This window comes from Lichenostomus cassidix, chromosome 6 (assembly GCF_008360975.1).
Source record: "Lichenostomus cassidix isolate B80296 chromosome 6, HeHo_3.0, whole genome shotgun sequence".
NCBI classification, from domain to species: domain Eukaryota; kingdom Metazoa; phylum Chordata; class Aves; order Passeriformes; family Meliphagidae; genus Lichenostomus; species Lichenostomus cassidix.
In genome coordinates this window covers 13672151-13685186 of record NC_139487.1, presented here as the reverse complement: position 1 = coordinate 13685186, position 13036 = coordinate 13672151, and the positions used below count along the sequence as shown (strand labels likewise).

At 56.3% G+C, this 13036-nt stretch overlaps 1 protein-coding gene and 1 long non-coding RNA gene across 2 annotated transcripts; one reads left to right on the top strand and one right to left on the bottom strand.

Moving 5' to 3' along the window:
• Positions 1-2372: 2372 nt before the first annotated feature.
• On the bottom strand, positions 2373-7797 carry LOC146435271 (uncharacterized). The gene is made up of 3 exons (XR_014853193.1): positions 6935-7797; positions 3160-3285; positions 2373-3040 (listed from the first exon to the last, which is right to left on the bottom strand). It is a non-coding gene; the product is annotated as an uncharacterized LOC146435271 (long non-coding RNA).
• Positions 7798-8330: 533 nt separating this feature from the next.
• GOT1 (glutamic-oxaloacetic transaminase 1) lies at positions 8331-12566 on the top strand. The gene is made up of 9 exons (XM_085065107.1): positions 8331-8552; positions 8860-9041; positions 9600-9723; positions 9908-10020; positions 10226-10330; positions 10880-11030; positions 11166-11331; positions 11451-11593; positions 11872-12566. The coding sequence occupies exons 1-9, from the start codon at positions 8438-8440 to the stop codon at positions 12009-12011; spliced, it is 1239 nt and encodes a 412-aa protein (XP_084921233.1). The 5' UTR covers positions 8331-8437; the 3' UTR covers positions 12012-12566.
• Positions 12567-13036: the final 470 nt, after the last annotated feature.

Below are 13036 nucleotides of genomic sequence, written 5' to 3'. Positions count from 1 at the left end.
CCAAAGTGTGAGCAACTGCTGCAGTGGTGGTGTGACAAGTGACATGCGAGGGGAGTGCAGGTGTCCAGCTGCAGAGGTCAGGTATGTCCCCGGGTGCCAGCTGTGCCATCAGGGGCACCTTTTGTGCAGGTCAGCCCCCTTAAACCTGCACAAAGGTGCCAGAGACTCTAACGGCCAGGCAGGAGGACAGACCTGGTGCTTCCAGGTCTCCTCTCATGACATCTGCCGAGTCCCCTCCCCGCACTAATCTTGTCCTTCTATCCAAAACAATTATGGAGGGCTTGTTGTTTTTGGCACAGTCCTTTATTTACAAATCCCATCCTGCTTATAGCTCATGGTTTCATTATCCTCTAGATGTTTACAGAGCTCCTTTTCTTAATATTTGTGCCATTATTTTACTAGGGATCCGGGTGAGACTTTCCAGACAGTAATTGTCTGGCTCATCCTCTCCCCCACCAGCTCTTTCTGCAGAAGTGCACATCTCCCCGCTGTCCCTGCCAGCCCAGGGCACCCAGAGGGACAGGCATGGGCAGGGCTGTGGCCACTAGAGGAGGGTTGCCCTGCTCTGAGGATGCAGGGAGGGATGTGCAGAGGGAACAGCTGCCCTGCTGCACCCCACTGCCCACAGGCCCTTGTTGTTGCACCTGGATCTCTGATGTCATCTTGAAGCTTTGAGCTACTAATGAGCACCTCCCAGCCCCTCTTCCCCCTGCACCCCTGCACTCCCCTTTCCCAGGCTCAGGGCACAGGTGCACATCCCAGGCTGGAGCACTGTTCCCTCTGCAGGCTTTCAGCTGGCTGGGGACTGAGTCCTGGGAAGGCAGACAGTGGCAAACCTGTCGCTGGGATTTCGGGGTTATTAGCATGGTGCAGCCGTGAGTCGGCGGCTTATGCTGTGCATAGCTCTGATGCTTGTCCCTGCCCCTGGGCTGTCTGTCACAGGGGCTTGTTTAACCTTCTTTGCAACAATATCACAGTCTTTAATCTGTTTATCCTCATAACCCTGCTATGAGGTGAAGGATAGTTATCCTCATTTCAGAGGTAGGGAACCGAAGGGATTCTTTTCAAATGTAGATCAGTGTTTAATGATGCAGAGATAAAGATTTTAAAAACATGCCTGAGACAACAGGCGTATGGTGTGTAACTGAGCTGTGTTTCTGCAAATCCCATTAAGTGCCTCTGCCTTTTTCAGCTGGTGCTCGCTTGGGGCCAAGCTGACACGGGGACCCACGGAAATGCCACACAGCCTCCTGGACCATGAGTGGGACACAAGCAGGGCAGGGGGAAACAGAGCTGAGCCTGTGCCTGCCATTCAGTACCCTGGGTGTGTGCAGGGCTCCAGGCACTCACACCTGAATTGCATCAGTGAGTGCATAAGACCCTCAGCTGTGTTTGGGGATGAAACTTATAGTCTGTTTCTACTGCAAGTGTGCAGATGTAAGTGTGAGGTAGAAAATACAAAGGGGTGCTTGTGCAGCATCCCTCTGGCTGTGCAATGCAGGCAGGGCCATGTCTTTCACATGACAGCAAGCTCTTTGCTCTCACTGCCCAGACAATTGGTGTGGACAGTAGATTTGGTTAAAAATATCGAGCTGTGGTTTCTCTGCAGTGGTCCTGGCAAGAGGTGTTCCTGGCTGCCGTGGGGGCCTTTCCAAGTGGCTGGCCAGTGGGGTTGGGTGCAGGTCTCAGGGCTGCTCCTGGGCAATTGTTGCTGTGCTTGTGGGAATGCGGCAGCTTGTGCAGTGAGGAGGTCAGTGCCTTTGTCTTGCTGCGGGGAGTTTATCTCTGCGGATCTTGCCTGCTTTCCTGGGTCAGGCTTTACCTCCGCTGTTATCAGCAAATTCAGGAACAGCCCAGTCCAGAGCCCTGCTGCATAGGAACCTCTCGACCCCCTTGCAGGGGGAGGCAGCACTTTCACATCTCTCCCACGCTAGTGGGCACCCAGCAGGCCAGCGATGGGATGAGATGTGCCATGCCCTGTAGTTGCTGTTCCTCCTTCACCACTTTGTCAGCGCCCTTCCTGTGCACCCCAGCAGTGTGGGATGCAGGCAGCAGTGAAGGAGGAGGCAGCAGAGCTGCCAGGGCCCTCGCTGGTCTCACCTCCTGCTGGGCCCTTCACCACAAACCCAGGGGACAAATCCCCAGTGGCAGCACTGATTCCCCTGGCTCTGCTGGGCTGCCCTGTCCCAGTACATCCTCCCTTTCTCAGCAGCTCCGTCCGGACCCCTCCAGCTGTCTCCACAAACCCAAACCATTAACATTTCCTGTTCAAACATTTCCAATAAATAAATGGAGACATCATGCCACAAGCCCGCAAGTGACCCAGAGGCGGGTCCAAGGCCGGGATGGACACGACCACCCAGCGCCCGACCCCCTGGCTGGGCGCCAGCCCTGCCTTTGTTTGAATTCCCCGGGTGAGTAAGCACTTGGCTGACGCCAGCTGAAACGCTGTAAGAAATTATTTTTGATATTAAATAAATTGTTTTCAGTAAATCTGCTCCGACAGCAAGGTCCAGAAGCTACCCGCAGCACTGGGCTCCCTGCAAGCGAGCTGGACTGGCCTTGTCCTGGCTGTACTGAGGGACACGCCCTGTCCGGAGGGGTCCAGCTGGGAGCAGCTGTGCTGCAGTTGCCGCAGCCCCATGGGCACAGCTCCCGCAGCTGCCCAGCAGCCTGGGTACACCATGGCAGTGCAGCTCCCTGCAACCTGTCCAGTGTCTCTGTCCCAACGCTTGAGCCAGGCTCCCTGGTGAGAGGGCAGAGGCTTGGCCAGGAGGTTTGCTCTCTCTGGGAATGGCAGCTATCTCCTCATGTCAGATGTCCCAAAACTCATTTCCTTGGCTGTGCAGAAGTCCATGCTGTGACACAGCAGTGCCTGTCCTTTTCCCCACTGGTCCTCCACACCCTTAGGAAACCACCTTCAATGTACCAGGGTACCAGGTGTCAGTGCCTGAGCAGGTCACAGTCTATGGGTTAGCCTCCTAACATCTGCCAATGGGTGCTGATGCAAAAGGAAAAATGAGGGGAAACTCCTGGATACCTGTGGGAACAAGCGGACATAGAATAGGCAGGCATGGCCATGAGTGGTCCATTAGCCAAGCTAGGATTCCAGGGACCCCAGTACTAATGTGCAAAAAAGGTTTTAGAGTAATAGCAAACCTCTGGCTGTGCCCAAGAAGCTGCAATGGCAGGAGAGGTTGGAGCCTGATTAGGTAGGTGGATATGTTCCTTCTTGGAGTGCACAGACTTTGTTCTCTTTGCCCTGGGTTGCTCTCCAGCTTTGAGCTAGAAGCAAAGATGGTCTTGGAGCTAACCAAGTCCTGTCATGGTGGCAATTAGGCAAAATACCAGGAACATATGTTTCACTAATTTTTAAAATTCTTTTTATGTGTGTTTTGCTGAAGCCAAAACTTCCTGTAGGAACAGGGTGTTTAAAGTAAAAATTTTGTTGTTGAAATTTTCTGAAGCATTTAAAGAGATTTAAATATTCTTTGAAAGAGAAGATGTAGATACTCTGCTCCAGAAACATTCATTCAGTGGGGTGTTATGCTCTGGCATTATAAATTTTCAGAAACTGAAACACAGTGAAGCCACATTTTAAATAAGTTGTTTTATGGAGAAACAATAAAGTCTTTTCCGATTTTTATTTATTTCATTATAGAGCGTCTGCTTTTCTCAAGGGAATCTCCTGTTTCTCCCACCTACAGCAGGTGAGAGAGGAGGTGGGATGACAGGGCAGGGGGCTGCCACAGGCATGGTGCCCTAGAAAACGACCTCTGAGCACCCAGATGTTCATCTGCAGCTCAGCAAAATGGGAACCGATTTTTTACAGTGCCAGTGTGTGAAAGCCTTGGCACTCCCTATGTGTGTGTGCAGTGGGCTGGCGGGGCAGGAGGACAGGAGGCAGACGCTGCAGGGTAGCACGGCCTGGAGCTCAGACCCAGGGGCACCGGCAGGGCTGTGCATGGGCTCATCCCAGGCCACGCTGGGGTCCGAGCTGCTGCCGGCGCCCTGGTGCAGCAGGAAGGCAGTGGCGGGGGCCCCATCCCGCCCATCCTGCCCCTGACGGTGCCCCTCGGCAGGACCTGCAGCCCCGGCTGCCACCAAGGCCCGATGCCATCAGCACTCGCAGGCGCTGACAGATGGGCCCATGGACCCGGCGAGGGGCTGGCGGGGGCCGGAAACTGCTGATCCCTTTTTATCTGCCCCTCAGACTGCTCTCTCATCTCCCTGTCATGCTCTGTGTCTCGCCTGGTATCTCACGCTCCTGTTGCTGTGCCTTGCTGGCTGCTGGGGGCTGCCCAGACTCACAGCACCCTGTGGCCAGGCACAGGCCCCAGGCTATCCCAGCCACAGTGTGAGGTTCTGGACCACCCTCCCCCAGGACCTGCTGGGCTTGGTGCCGGCAAGGAGCACCAGCTCTGAGCAATGGAACACCACAGATGCCCCCATCCCATGACTGCATGCTGAGCATCAGGCACAGTGGCAGGCAGGTGCCTGGAACAGGGATCCATAGCTGCTGTGCATTGCAGGTTGGAGTGGGAGGCAAGGATGAGGCCCAGATCAGCATCATTGTATTCTCTGAAGTCAAGGAGCCTTGCTGCTGTCTTCCTCAAATGTACTGCCTGCTGCTGGGCCAGGATCCAGTTGGGTACCAGCGCAAAACCAATCACAAGCATTTCACTTGGCTCTCTTGACATCCCCAATCCCAACTGCTCCATTGCAAACCCACTGTCCCAGCAGGGCAGGGTGGCAGTGGAGGGGTCAGGATCCACAGTTAATGTAGCTGCCCCTAAATGCACCGCCAGAGATCAGCTAATCTGATAATTACAAAAACAAAAGCCATTTAGACAAACCATGACCTGACCTCCAGAGCTTGGAATGAAAACATTTTACCCTCCTCTGTCTGGATCCTGCACTGAGAAAACATCTGTATTTGGAGGATGCTGGGAAAACAGCCCCCGCACGGCACCCTCTGGGAACAGCCACAGCTCTGCTCCGTGCCACACACTGCTTGCACCCAGCCTCAGACCAAGATGGGCAGGCTGCTAAACCCTTGCTGTGATACCAGGATCAACAGCATCCCAATACTGGGTAGGGCACTTTGGAGAGGCAGAGGCAAGAGGAGTGAGGGTGGATCTTGCAAGGGGGAGTGAATGGGATGTGGTCAGTGGAGCTCACCCCCATGAGAAGGGCTTTTTTTCCAAGACCACGTGAGGCTTGAGGGTGTGGGGAGGCCATCAGCCTGTACCCAGTGGTCCCTGTATCCCTGCAGCACCCTGAGCTCTGCAGGAGCCAGACTGGCTGCTGACCCCCCCTGTCTCTGGCTCCCAGGAGGAGCTGAGTGCGGGGGGCCCTGTCTGTGTGCGGCATGGCCATGTGTGCCCGGGGGCTCCTTCGCTCTGGGTAAGGTGTGCAAGCTTTCCCACTGAGTGGCAGGTCATTGCTGGCTGTCAGTCCAAGGCAGGAGATGAAGGGAGGGATGCCTCAGGGCTGGCTCCCATGTTCCTCCTGCTTTTACATACATGTTGGTGGCACCCTTTGTGTAGGCTGAGGAGATGAAAGCTCAGGGCCAGAGGGATCTTGCTAACGCAAAGCCACCCAGCTCGGGGGCCCGACGGCCTGCTGCTTTGTCTCTTATTGTCTCATTCTTGCATCTCTTCCCAGCGGAGTCCCACTCCTTGCTGTCAAGGGCACGGGACACCGGCTGAGCCGGAGGCACCAAGCACACTGGCAGGTAACTCCTGCTGGGTCAGTGACCTCGGCCTCACAGGCACGGGCAGCAGCACAGACGGTTTCCACCAGACTGGCAGCATTGAGCTCACACTGCCCAGGAGCTCCTGAGGAAGGGGTGCAAGACGGTGCCAATTTGGGGAAACTGCATTCTTTCCTGCAACGAGCACTGCTCAGCCTGCTCTGGCAGTCCCAGGCAGCAGCTTGGTGCAGCCAGCTTGGCAGGCAGCACGTCTGTGCCTTTGTGACTTCCCTGTTCTGCACTGGGAAAGCACTTGGCCATATCCCCAAGTATCCCAGTGCTCTTTGGAAAGTGGTAGGATTAGAAACCAGTAAGTGCAGTGAGAGCCTGATAGTCTGGGGACTCCCTAGCACTTCTGTCTGCTCCAGAAATAGGATGCTCTAAGCAGCCTCTGTCTGTTTTTCCCATTGCAGCATTCCACTTGTGCAGTGCTTTACTCTTTGTGAGCAGAAATCATTACTCACCTTGCAGTGGGCTATCCCCAGATCCCTCTGATGCCCTTGTTCTCATCAGCTGCTTCCCTGCCCAGCACTACACTGTCTCTCATTTTGCATTATCCACTGACCTTGAGAAATCCAAGAGCTCTTCACCCAGTTGGGATTAGAGTTAAGATTAGGGTTAGAGTTAAGGATAGGGCTAGATTTAAGGGTAGGGTTAGGGTTAAGGTTTGGATATCCTGACAGCAGCTTGGTAAGGTCAGGTGTTTGCAGAGGCTCACAACTATAGCAGGGAGCAGACCTGAAGATCTTTTTGGGTTTCCATGCAGCTTTTTCTCAAGGCATGAATGAAACTTTATCCAAATTGGACTAAAAACTGCATCAGGGCCAACACTTTTGTCTAGCACTTCTGTCTTGCTCCTCTGCCTTTCCCATTACACTGTTTTCTCTGAAGGCAGAAGTGCTGGCACGCTACTGTGCCGACAGACAGCTCTGCCTCTTCCTCGCTCTCATGCTAAGCAGAAAGTGCACTGGGCAGTTCTTCCAGGTGCTGCCCGGAGCCGGGGGAGGTGAGGGTTGTGCCCCTGGGCTCCCTCCCGGGTAGCCGGGCTGCGAAGCCACCTTGGGCACGGGAGGGGGGCAAGGAGCCAAACGGGTTTTCAGAGGGATCTTGGCTGGGTTAACAAAGAGAGCGTATAACACGGCTTGTCTGCAAAAGCGTTTGGGGACAGCATGGTCTTACCCGTCCTATACGTGTTTTATGTCGTCGTGTTTTATGTCACGAAGTGGGGTGTGTGTGGTGTGTGTCACGCTGCCGGGGCTGCTGTTCGCGACGTCCTTCCCGTTTCCCTCAAAGCCTTTCCCAAATGTAGCCAGGTTGCGGGCAGATTCTCACAAACTTCAAAAGCCGCTCGAGACAAGTGGATGGTTTCTAACGGAGCCGGCCACGCACCGGGCGACACCGACGTTGGACCAGCCGCGGGTGGGATGCTCGAGCAGCCCAGGCCGCCTGCCCTTGGGCCGGAGCCGCGGGTGCCGCTCCCGCGGGGGTTGCGGGATGGGCGGCGGGATCAGCGGCGGGATCAGCGGCGGGATCAGCGGCGGGATCAGCGGGCGGGACCAGCGGCGGGATGCGCAGGCCGGCTCTGCCCCCTGCCGGCACCGCCCGGCACCGCCGCGCCCCCGACGGCGGCCACCCGTGCGCCCAGGGTCCCCGCGGGTCCCCGCACGGCCGGAGGGAGACCGCAAGAGCCACATAGGGCCCGGGTCATCGTGGGAAGCGCGGAGCCTGCGCCAAGGGCGTCGAGTTTGGCATCGACGCGCTGCGAGGAAGATCTCTCGTATCAGTGCCAGGTCCCGAGTTAATGAGTGGTACGGGGAGACCCTCACAAGTGATCCTGGGATTTCCCCGGGGCTGGGAGGTTCTCAGGGGGTCAGCCCACAGCTCTGATCTGCACGTGGCTGTGAATCGGGGCAGTGCCTTAAAAACCCGGGGCAGACGCCAAGGGGGATCCCCATCCTAAGGTGGAGACACCCACGGTCCTCAGAGCGATCCCCGCCCCGCACCCGAGTCCCGGCAGCCCTAGGATCCTCCCGCCCCCCGGGCACAGCCTCCCGGCACCTTCCGCACCCCCCGAGCCTTGTACGGCGGCACCATCCAGCACCCTGGGCACAGCGCCCCGCGGCTGCCGTTCACCCCGGCTTAGAGCTCCAGGGATAATCTCCAGCCCCGGGCGCCCAAGGGGGACTGTGCCGTGACCCCGAGCACTGCACCCCCGAGCGCTGCAGCTCCGAGCACTGCCGCAGCGCAGCGCAGCGCTGCCTCAGGCACGGCATCCCCCGCAGCATCCCGTATTGAACAGGGCATCGCGCCCCGGGACCCCCCGCACCCCCATCACTGCGGCTGCGGAGTCCCCCAGCACTGGGCGCTGCAGTCCCGGTGCCGGCCCGGCCCCGCGCAGAGCACAGCCGCGGCCAGGGGGCACGGCCGGCCATGGGCGGTGCCTGCGTCCCCGCGCCGCCGCGTCACCGGGCGCGCTCCCCGCCGCCATTGGCCGCCCGCGCAGCTACCGGAGAAAGGCGGAGCCGCCGTTGGCTGGCGGCGGGGGCGGGGCCGAATGCGGCGCGCTGATTGGTCGCTGCGAGCGGCGGCCCCACCCCGCCGGTGAAGGTGAGCGTCTCCTCCAGGCTCTGCGCGCCGCGCGTACGGAACCGGACCGGACCGGACCGCAGTGGCTGTGCCGCCATGGCCGCCTCCATCTTCGCCGCCGTCCCTCGCGCCCCGCCTGTCGCCGTCTTCAAGCTCACGGCGGATTTCCGGGAGGACGGGGACTCGCGGAAGGTCAACCTCGGCGTGGGGGGTGAGTCCGTGGCGTCGCCCTGCTCGGCGGGGCCGTTTCCTGGGGGGTGGGCCGGCCGGTGCCCTTGCGGGGGCTTTCACACCTGCTGCAGCGACCGGGCGGCAGCGGCGGGCCCCGAGCCCCAAAGGTCACCGGGCCGCGGCGAGCGGGGGGGTGGGCGGGCAGCGAGGTCCAGCCGGCGTCAAGGTCGTGGGGCAGCTGGGCGCCGGCCGGGCCGCCGTCCTCGGTGTCCCGGGCAGGCCCTTCTGGGAGCCGGGCGGCGCGGCGTCCCCCCGGTGCAGTAAGGACGGCTCTCCCTCTCCCGCAGCCTACCGCACGGACGAGGGGCAGCCATGGGTCCTGCCGGTGGTGAAGAAGGTGGAACAGATGATCGCCAACGACAACAGCCTGAACCACGAGTACCTGCCCATCCTGGGCTTGCCCGAGTTCCGGGCCAACGCCTCCCGGATCGCCCTGGGTGATGACAGCCCTGCCATCAAGGAGAACCGGGTATGTGGTGGACAGGGAGTGCTGGGGTCTGTGGGGTGTCCCTACAGCAGACTGAGTAGAAGAGCACAAATCTATAGAGATCCTGCATTTTGGCAGGATTTGGGGGTTTCTCAGACATGATCTTTCCTGGTTGTAGCTTACTTGATGAACCCACGTACTTGAAACTGTTTGTGCAAGTAGTTGTGGTTTTGGGGAAAAACCGAACGTGGGCTGTGATTGGAATTTGTGTTTTCCTTCACCTTTTAATAGCTTCCCCACAGGAAACCCAAGTCAGATAATACACCACCTTTCCTGAAATAAACTACTAGCTGAGAATCTGTTCTGTGCCAAAACATAACAGCAATGGCTGGAGTCTATTTATAACAGTACAAATTGTCAGGATGGGCCTGAGCACTGAAGGAGGTTCAAGACCACTGGAAGGGGATGGCATTCTGACTGGGTTGACCCCACGGGAACACGTCTGGGATCTCGTCTCACTCTTGTGAGCACCTCTGCTTTCTGTGCACTGGTAGCAGTGTTGACCTGGGTGGACAAAGCTGGCAACTGTCTCCATTGCAGGTCGGAGGTGTTCAGTCCCTGGGTGGGACAGGCGCTCTGCGGATCGGCGCGGAGTTTCTGAGGCGCTGGTACAATGGAAACAACAACACAGCCACCCCAGTCTATGTCTCCGCTCCATCCTGGGGTGAGTGCTGCTCTCAGGGAGCCCTGTGGGTCAGCGAGTCAGGGAGGCACAGCCCTGCTCCTTGTAGGGGCCTGGGTGGTGAGAGAGGGGCCTTCCCATGTGTGTAAAGGGAGATGCTGGGGCTGAAGAAGGCAGCGTGCTGGATATAGGGCCTGCTTTTCTAAAAAGTTATTTATTTCCTCAGAGAACCACAATTCTGTGTTTATGGATGCTGGCTTCAAAGATATTAGAACCTACCACTACTGGGATGCTGCCAGGAGGGGTCTGGATCTCCAGGGGCTGCTGAATGACTTGGAAGTGAGTAAAGCTGGCATGGGATGGACTGAGCTTGGTGCTGTGCTCTCAGTATCTGCAGCTGGCTGGACTCTTGTGTGCTGTGCTGGGAAGTGGATCACTGCAAAAGAGACTGTTGGTGCCCAGTGCAGCTCCAGGCCTCTCCCTGTGCTGTGGGTGCCCAGTCTCATCCACATATGTATGTGACCAAGACATGTTCTCTCCTCAGCACGCCCCGGAGTTCTCCATTTTCATCCTCCATGCCTGCGCACACAATCCAACAGGCACAGACCCTACTCCTGAGCAGTGGAAACAGATTGCTTCTGTCATGAAGGTATGGGCTGTTGCTGGGGTTAAGGTAGTGCTGAGGCTTACAAATGAGCCAGCCAGAGCGTTTGCATCCTAAATGGGCTTTGGGGAATGGCATGAGAGGTGGCAGAAGCTGAAAGAGCCCCACAAAACAGGTGTGGAAGGGAGAGGATGACAACAGAATGCTGGTTGTCTTTGCTCAGAGAATAGATGCAGTGCAGTTCTTGCTGTGCCTCCAAGTTCTTGTTTTCAAACTCTGGAATGGGCTGAAGTGAGATTTCTCCTGCTAGAAAGATTATCCACAGGCAGGTGCTGGGTAGTGGCATATAAAGTGGTGCACTTCTTGTGTCCTAAAATGCAGTTTTCTCCTGCATTGACTTTTATTGACCACTTTAGTCTTTTTATTCTTTTATCCTAGTAGTAAGAAAGTATTTCAGTCTGGTGTTGCTGGACCACATTTCCTGTGAACTGACACAGAAACTCAATGGTCATTTTTCCCTCCTACGGGTACTGTGGGGGGTAAAGGAGCGGTTGTGGGGAGGGGATTTCCCTCTAACACTGTTCCTCCTTGCAGCGCCGGAACCTGTTTCCATTCTTCGACTCTGCGTACCAAGGGTTTGCCTCTGGCAGCCTGGACAAGGATGCCTGGGCTGTGCGATACTTTGTCTCCGAGGGCTTTGAGCTCTTCTGTGCACAGTCGTTTTCCAAGAACTTTGGGCTCTACAGTGAGTGTCTGGCAGTAAGCTGGCCCAGTAGCATCATACCCAGACAGATGGGGCTGGCATGCTGAGGGGTGGGGAATGCTCTGCTTTGCCATGACGTGTGGAACCAGTGGCTCACATCTCTTTGCTTTTCCACAGATGAACGGGTGGGGAACCTGACTGTGGTGGGGAAGGATGCAGACAATGTGCAGCGTGTGCTGTCCCAGATGGAGAAGATTGTGCGCACCACTTGGTCCAACCCTCCCTCCCAGGGAGCACGCATTGTGGCAACTACACTTGCTTCCCCACAGCTCTTTGATGAGTGGTACGTGTTGCCAGGGCCGGTGGGAAAGGGGAAAGGAGGGAAGCTGTCTCCCTGCTTGGCCAGTTGGCTTCAGACCAAATGGGTGCCTATCCTCATGATCTGCTTCCTGCCTGCTGCAGGAAGGGCAATGTGAAGACAATGGCAGATCGTGTCTTGCTGATGCGGTCAGAGCTCCGGTCTCGACTGGAGGCCCTTGGGACCCCAGGCACCTGGAACCACATCACAGAGCAGATTGGCATGTTCAGCTTCACAGGGCTGAACCGTAAGTATCAAGTGGCCTGGTGACCGGAGGATTGGGTGAGGACAGTTTTGCTGTGGGTAAACTGGGCTGAGGCACTCCAAGCAGGAATCTCTCGGCCTCACTAGGGTTTTGGCATCACTGCATCTGTGGCTGGGGAGGGATGAAGCATCAGACAGTATTTTAGTGGCCAGTACTTGAAGTTTTCTGCTTGTGAAAGATTCAGGCATCCATGACTGGTTCTTTGGGCTTTTCTGATCTGTGGGTCACTGCTCTGACCTGATGTCCAATTGTTTCCCCAGCTAAGCAGGTGGAATACATGGTCAAGGAAAAACACATCTACCTGATGGCCAGTGGGCGCATCAACATGTGTGGCCTAACTACCAAGAACCTGGACTATGTGGCCAAGTCCATCCATGAAGCCGTCACAAAAGTCCAATGAAGCACATGAACAACCAAACTTACATAAAGTCACCAAAGCTATAGTGTGTAGTCCATGTCTTTCTCTGCTCATGGCTTGCCTTGTCCTACACCTCTTGGGGTCTAATAAAGATGGGAGCTGTAGCTCAGTCAGGCATAATCATCTTCTGATGTTTTTTAAGTGGCCCTTGCAATATGGTAAGCCAGTGCCCCCAGGAGGTGGGGGCAGCATGAGTCACCTCAGCTCTTGTCTCACAAAAGCAGCCTGGTCTTCAGGCACTTAGAGCTGCATCTTTAGCACGTCCAAATCAACTCCGTGTAACTGATCACTTTGATCATGGTGAAGTCTGGTGCCAGTGCAATGCACTGTGGGATAACAGCCCAGTGGCTGGGATCTCACATGGCTTACTAATGTCACTCAGTAGTATTTTGGAGAGAGGTAAAGCTGTTGCTAGCTTCCTCTCTCCACCCGTCCCACCCCTCAGTTTCCGAGCCTTATATGAGCAAATATTTGTAATTGTGATAATTGCTTCTTTGTGTTGCTGACATGAAATTAAACCTTTGTCTCTGAACGCTACCGCTGGCTTGTTTGATGTGGTGTCTTCAGACTGTATGGGCCTCTTCCCAGGCTGAGGTTAGTCTCAACATCCTGGTTTGTCTACTTCGTTTATTTTGAGGCTGTCCCTTTCTCTCTCAGGTTGTGTTGCATCTCTGATCACAACTGCTACTAAAGGGGGAGTCGTCTTGGGAGAGTGTTGTTGAGAGCTCCCTATGACTCTACAGGAAGCCAACCAGTTCCTCCCATGACCATCTCATATTCTTTCTGCCCTCACTGCCCTGTGCTCATCCTTTCTGCCTGTCAATGCTTGCTTTCTAGATGGTCAAGTGTTTCCCAGCTATTTGGCCATCCCCCTGTGGCCCAGAGCTCCTGGGCTGCCCCATGGGTGTCAAAAAGCAGATCTGTTCATCCTTTTCAGCAGGCCCCTGGTGAACCACCAGCTACTCCCACTGGCTTCAGCAAGGCCTGCCAGCAACAGCCTGTGTTCC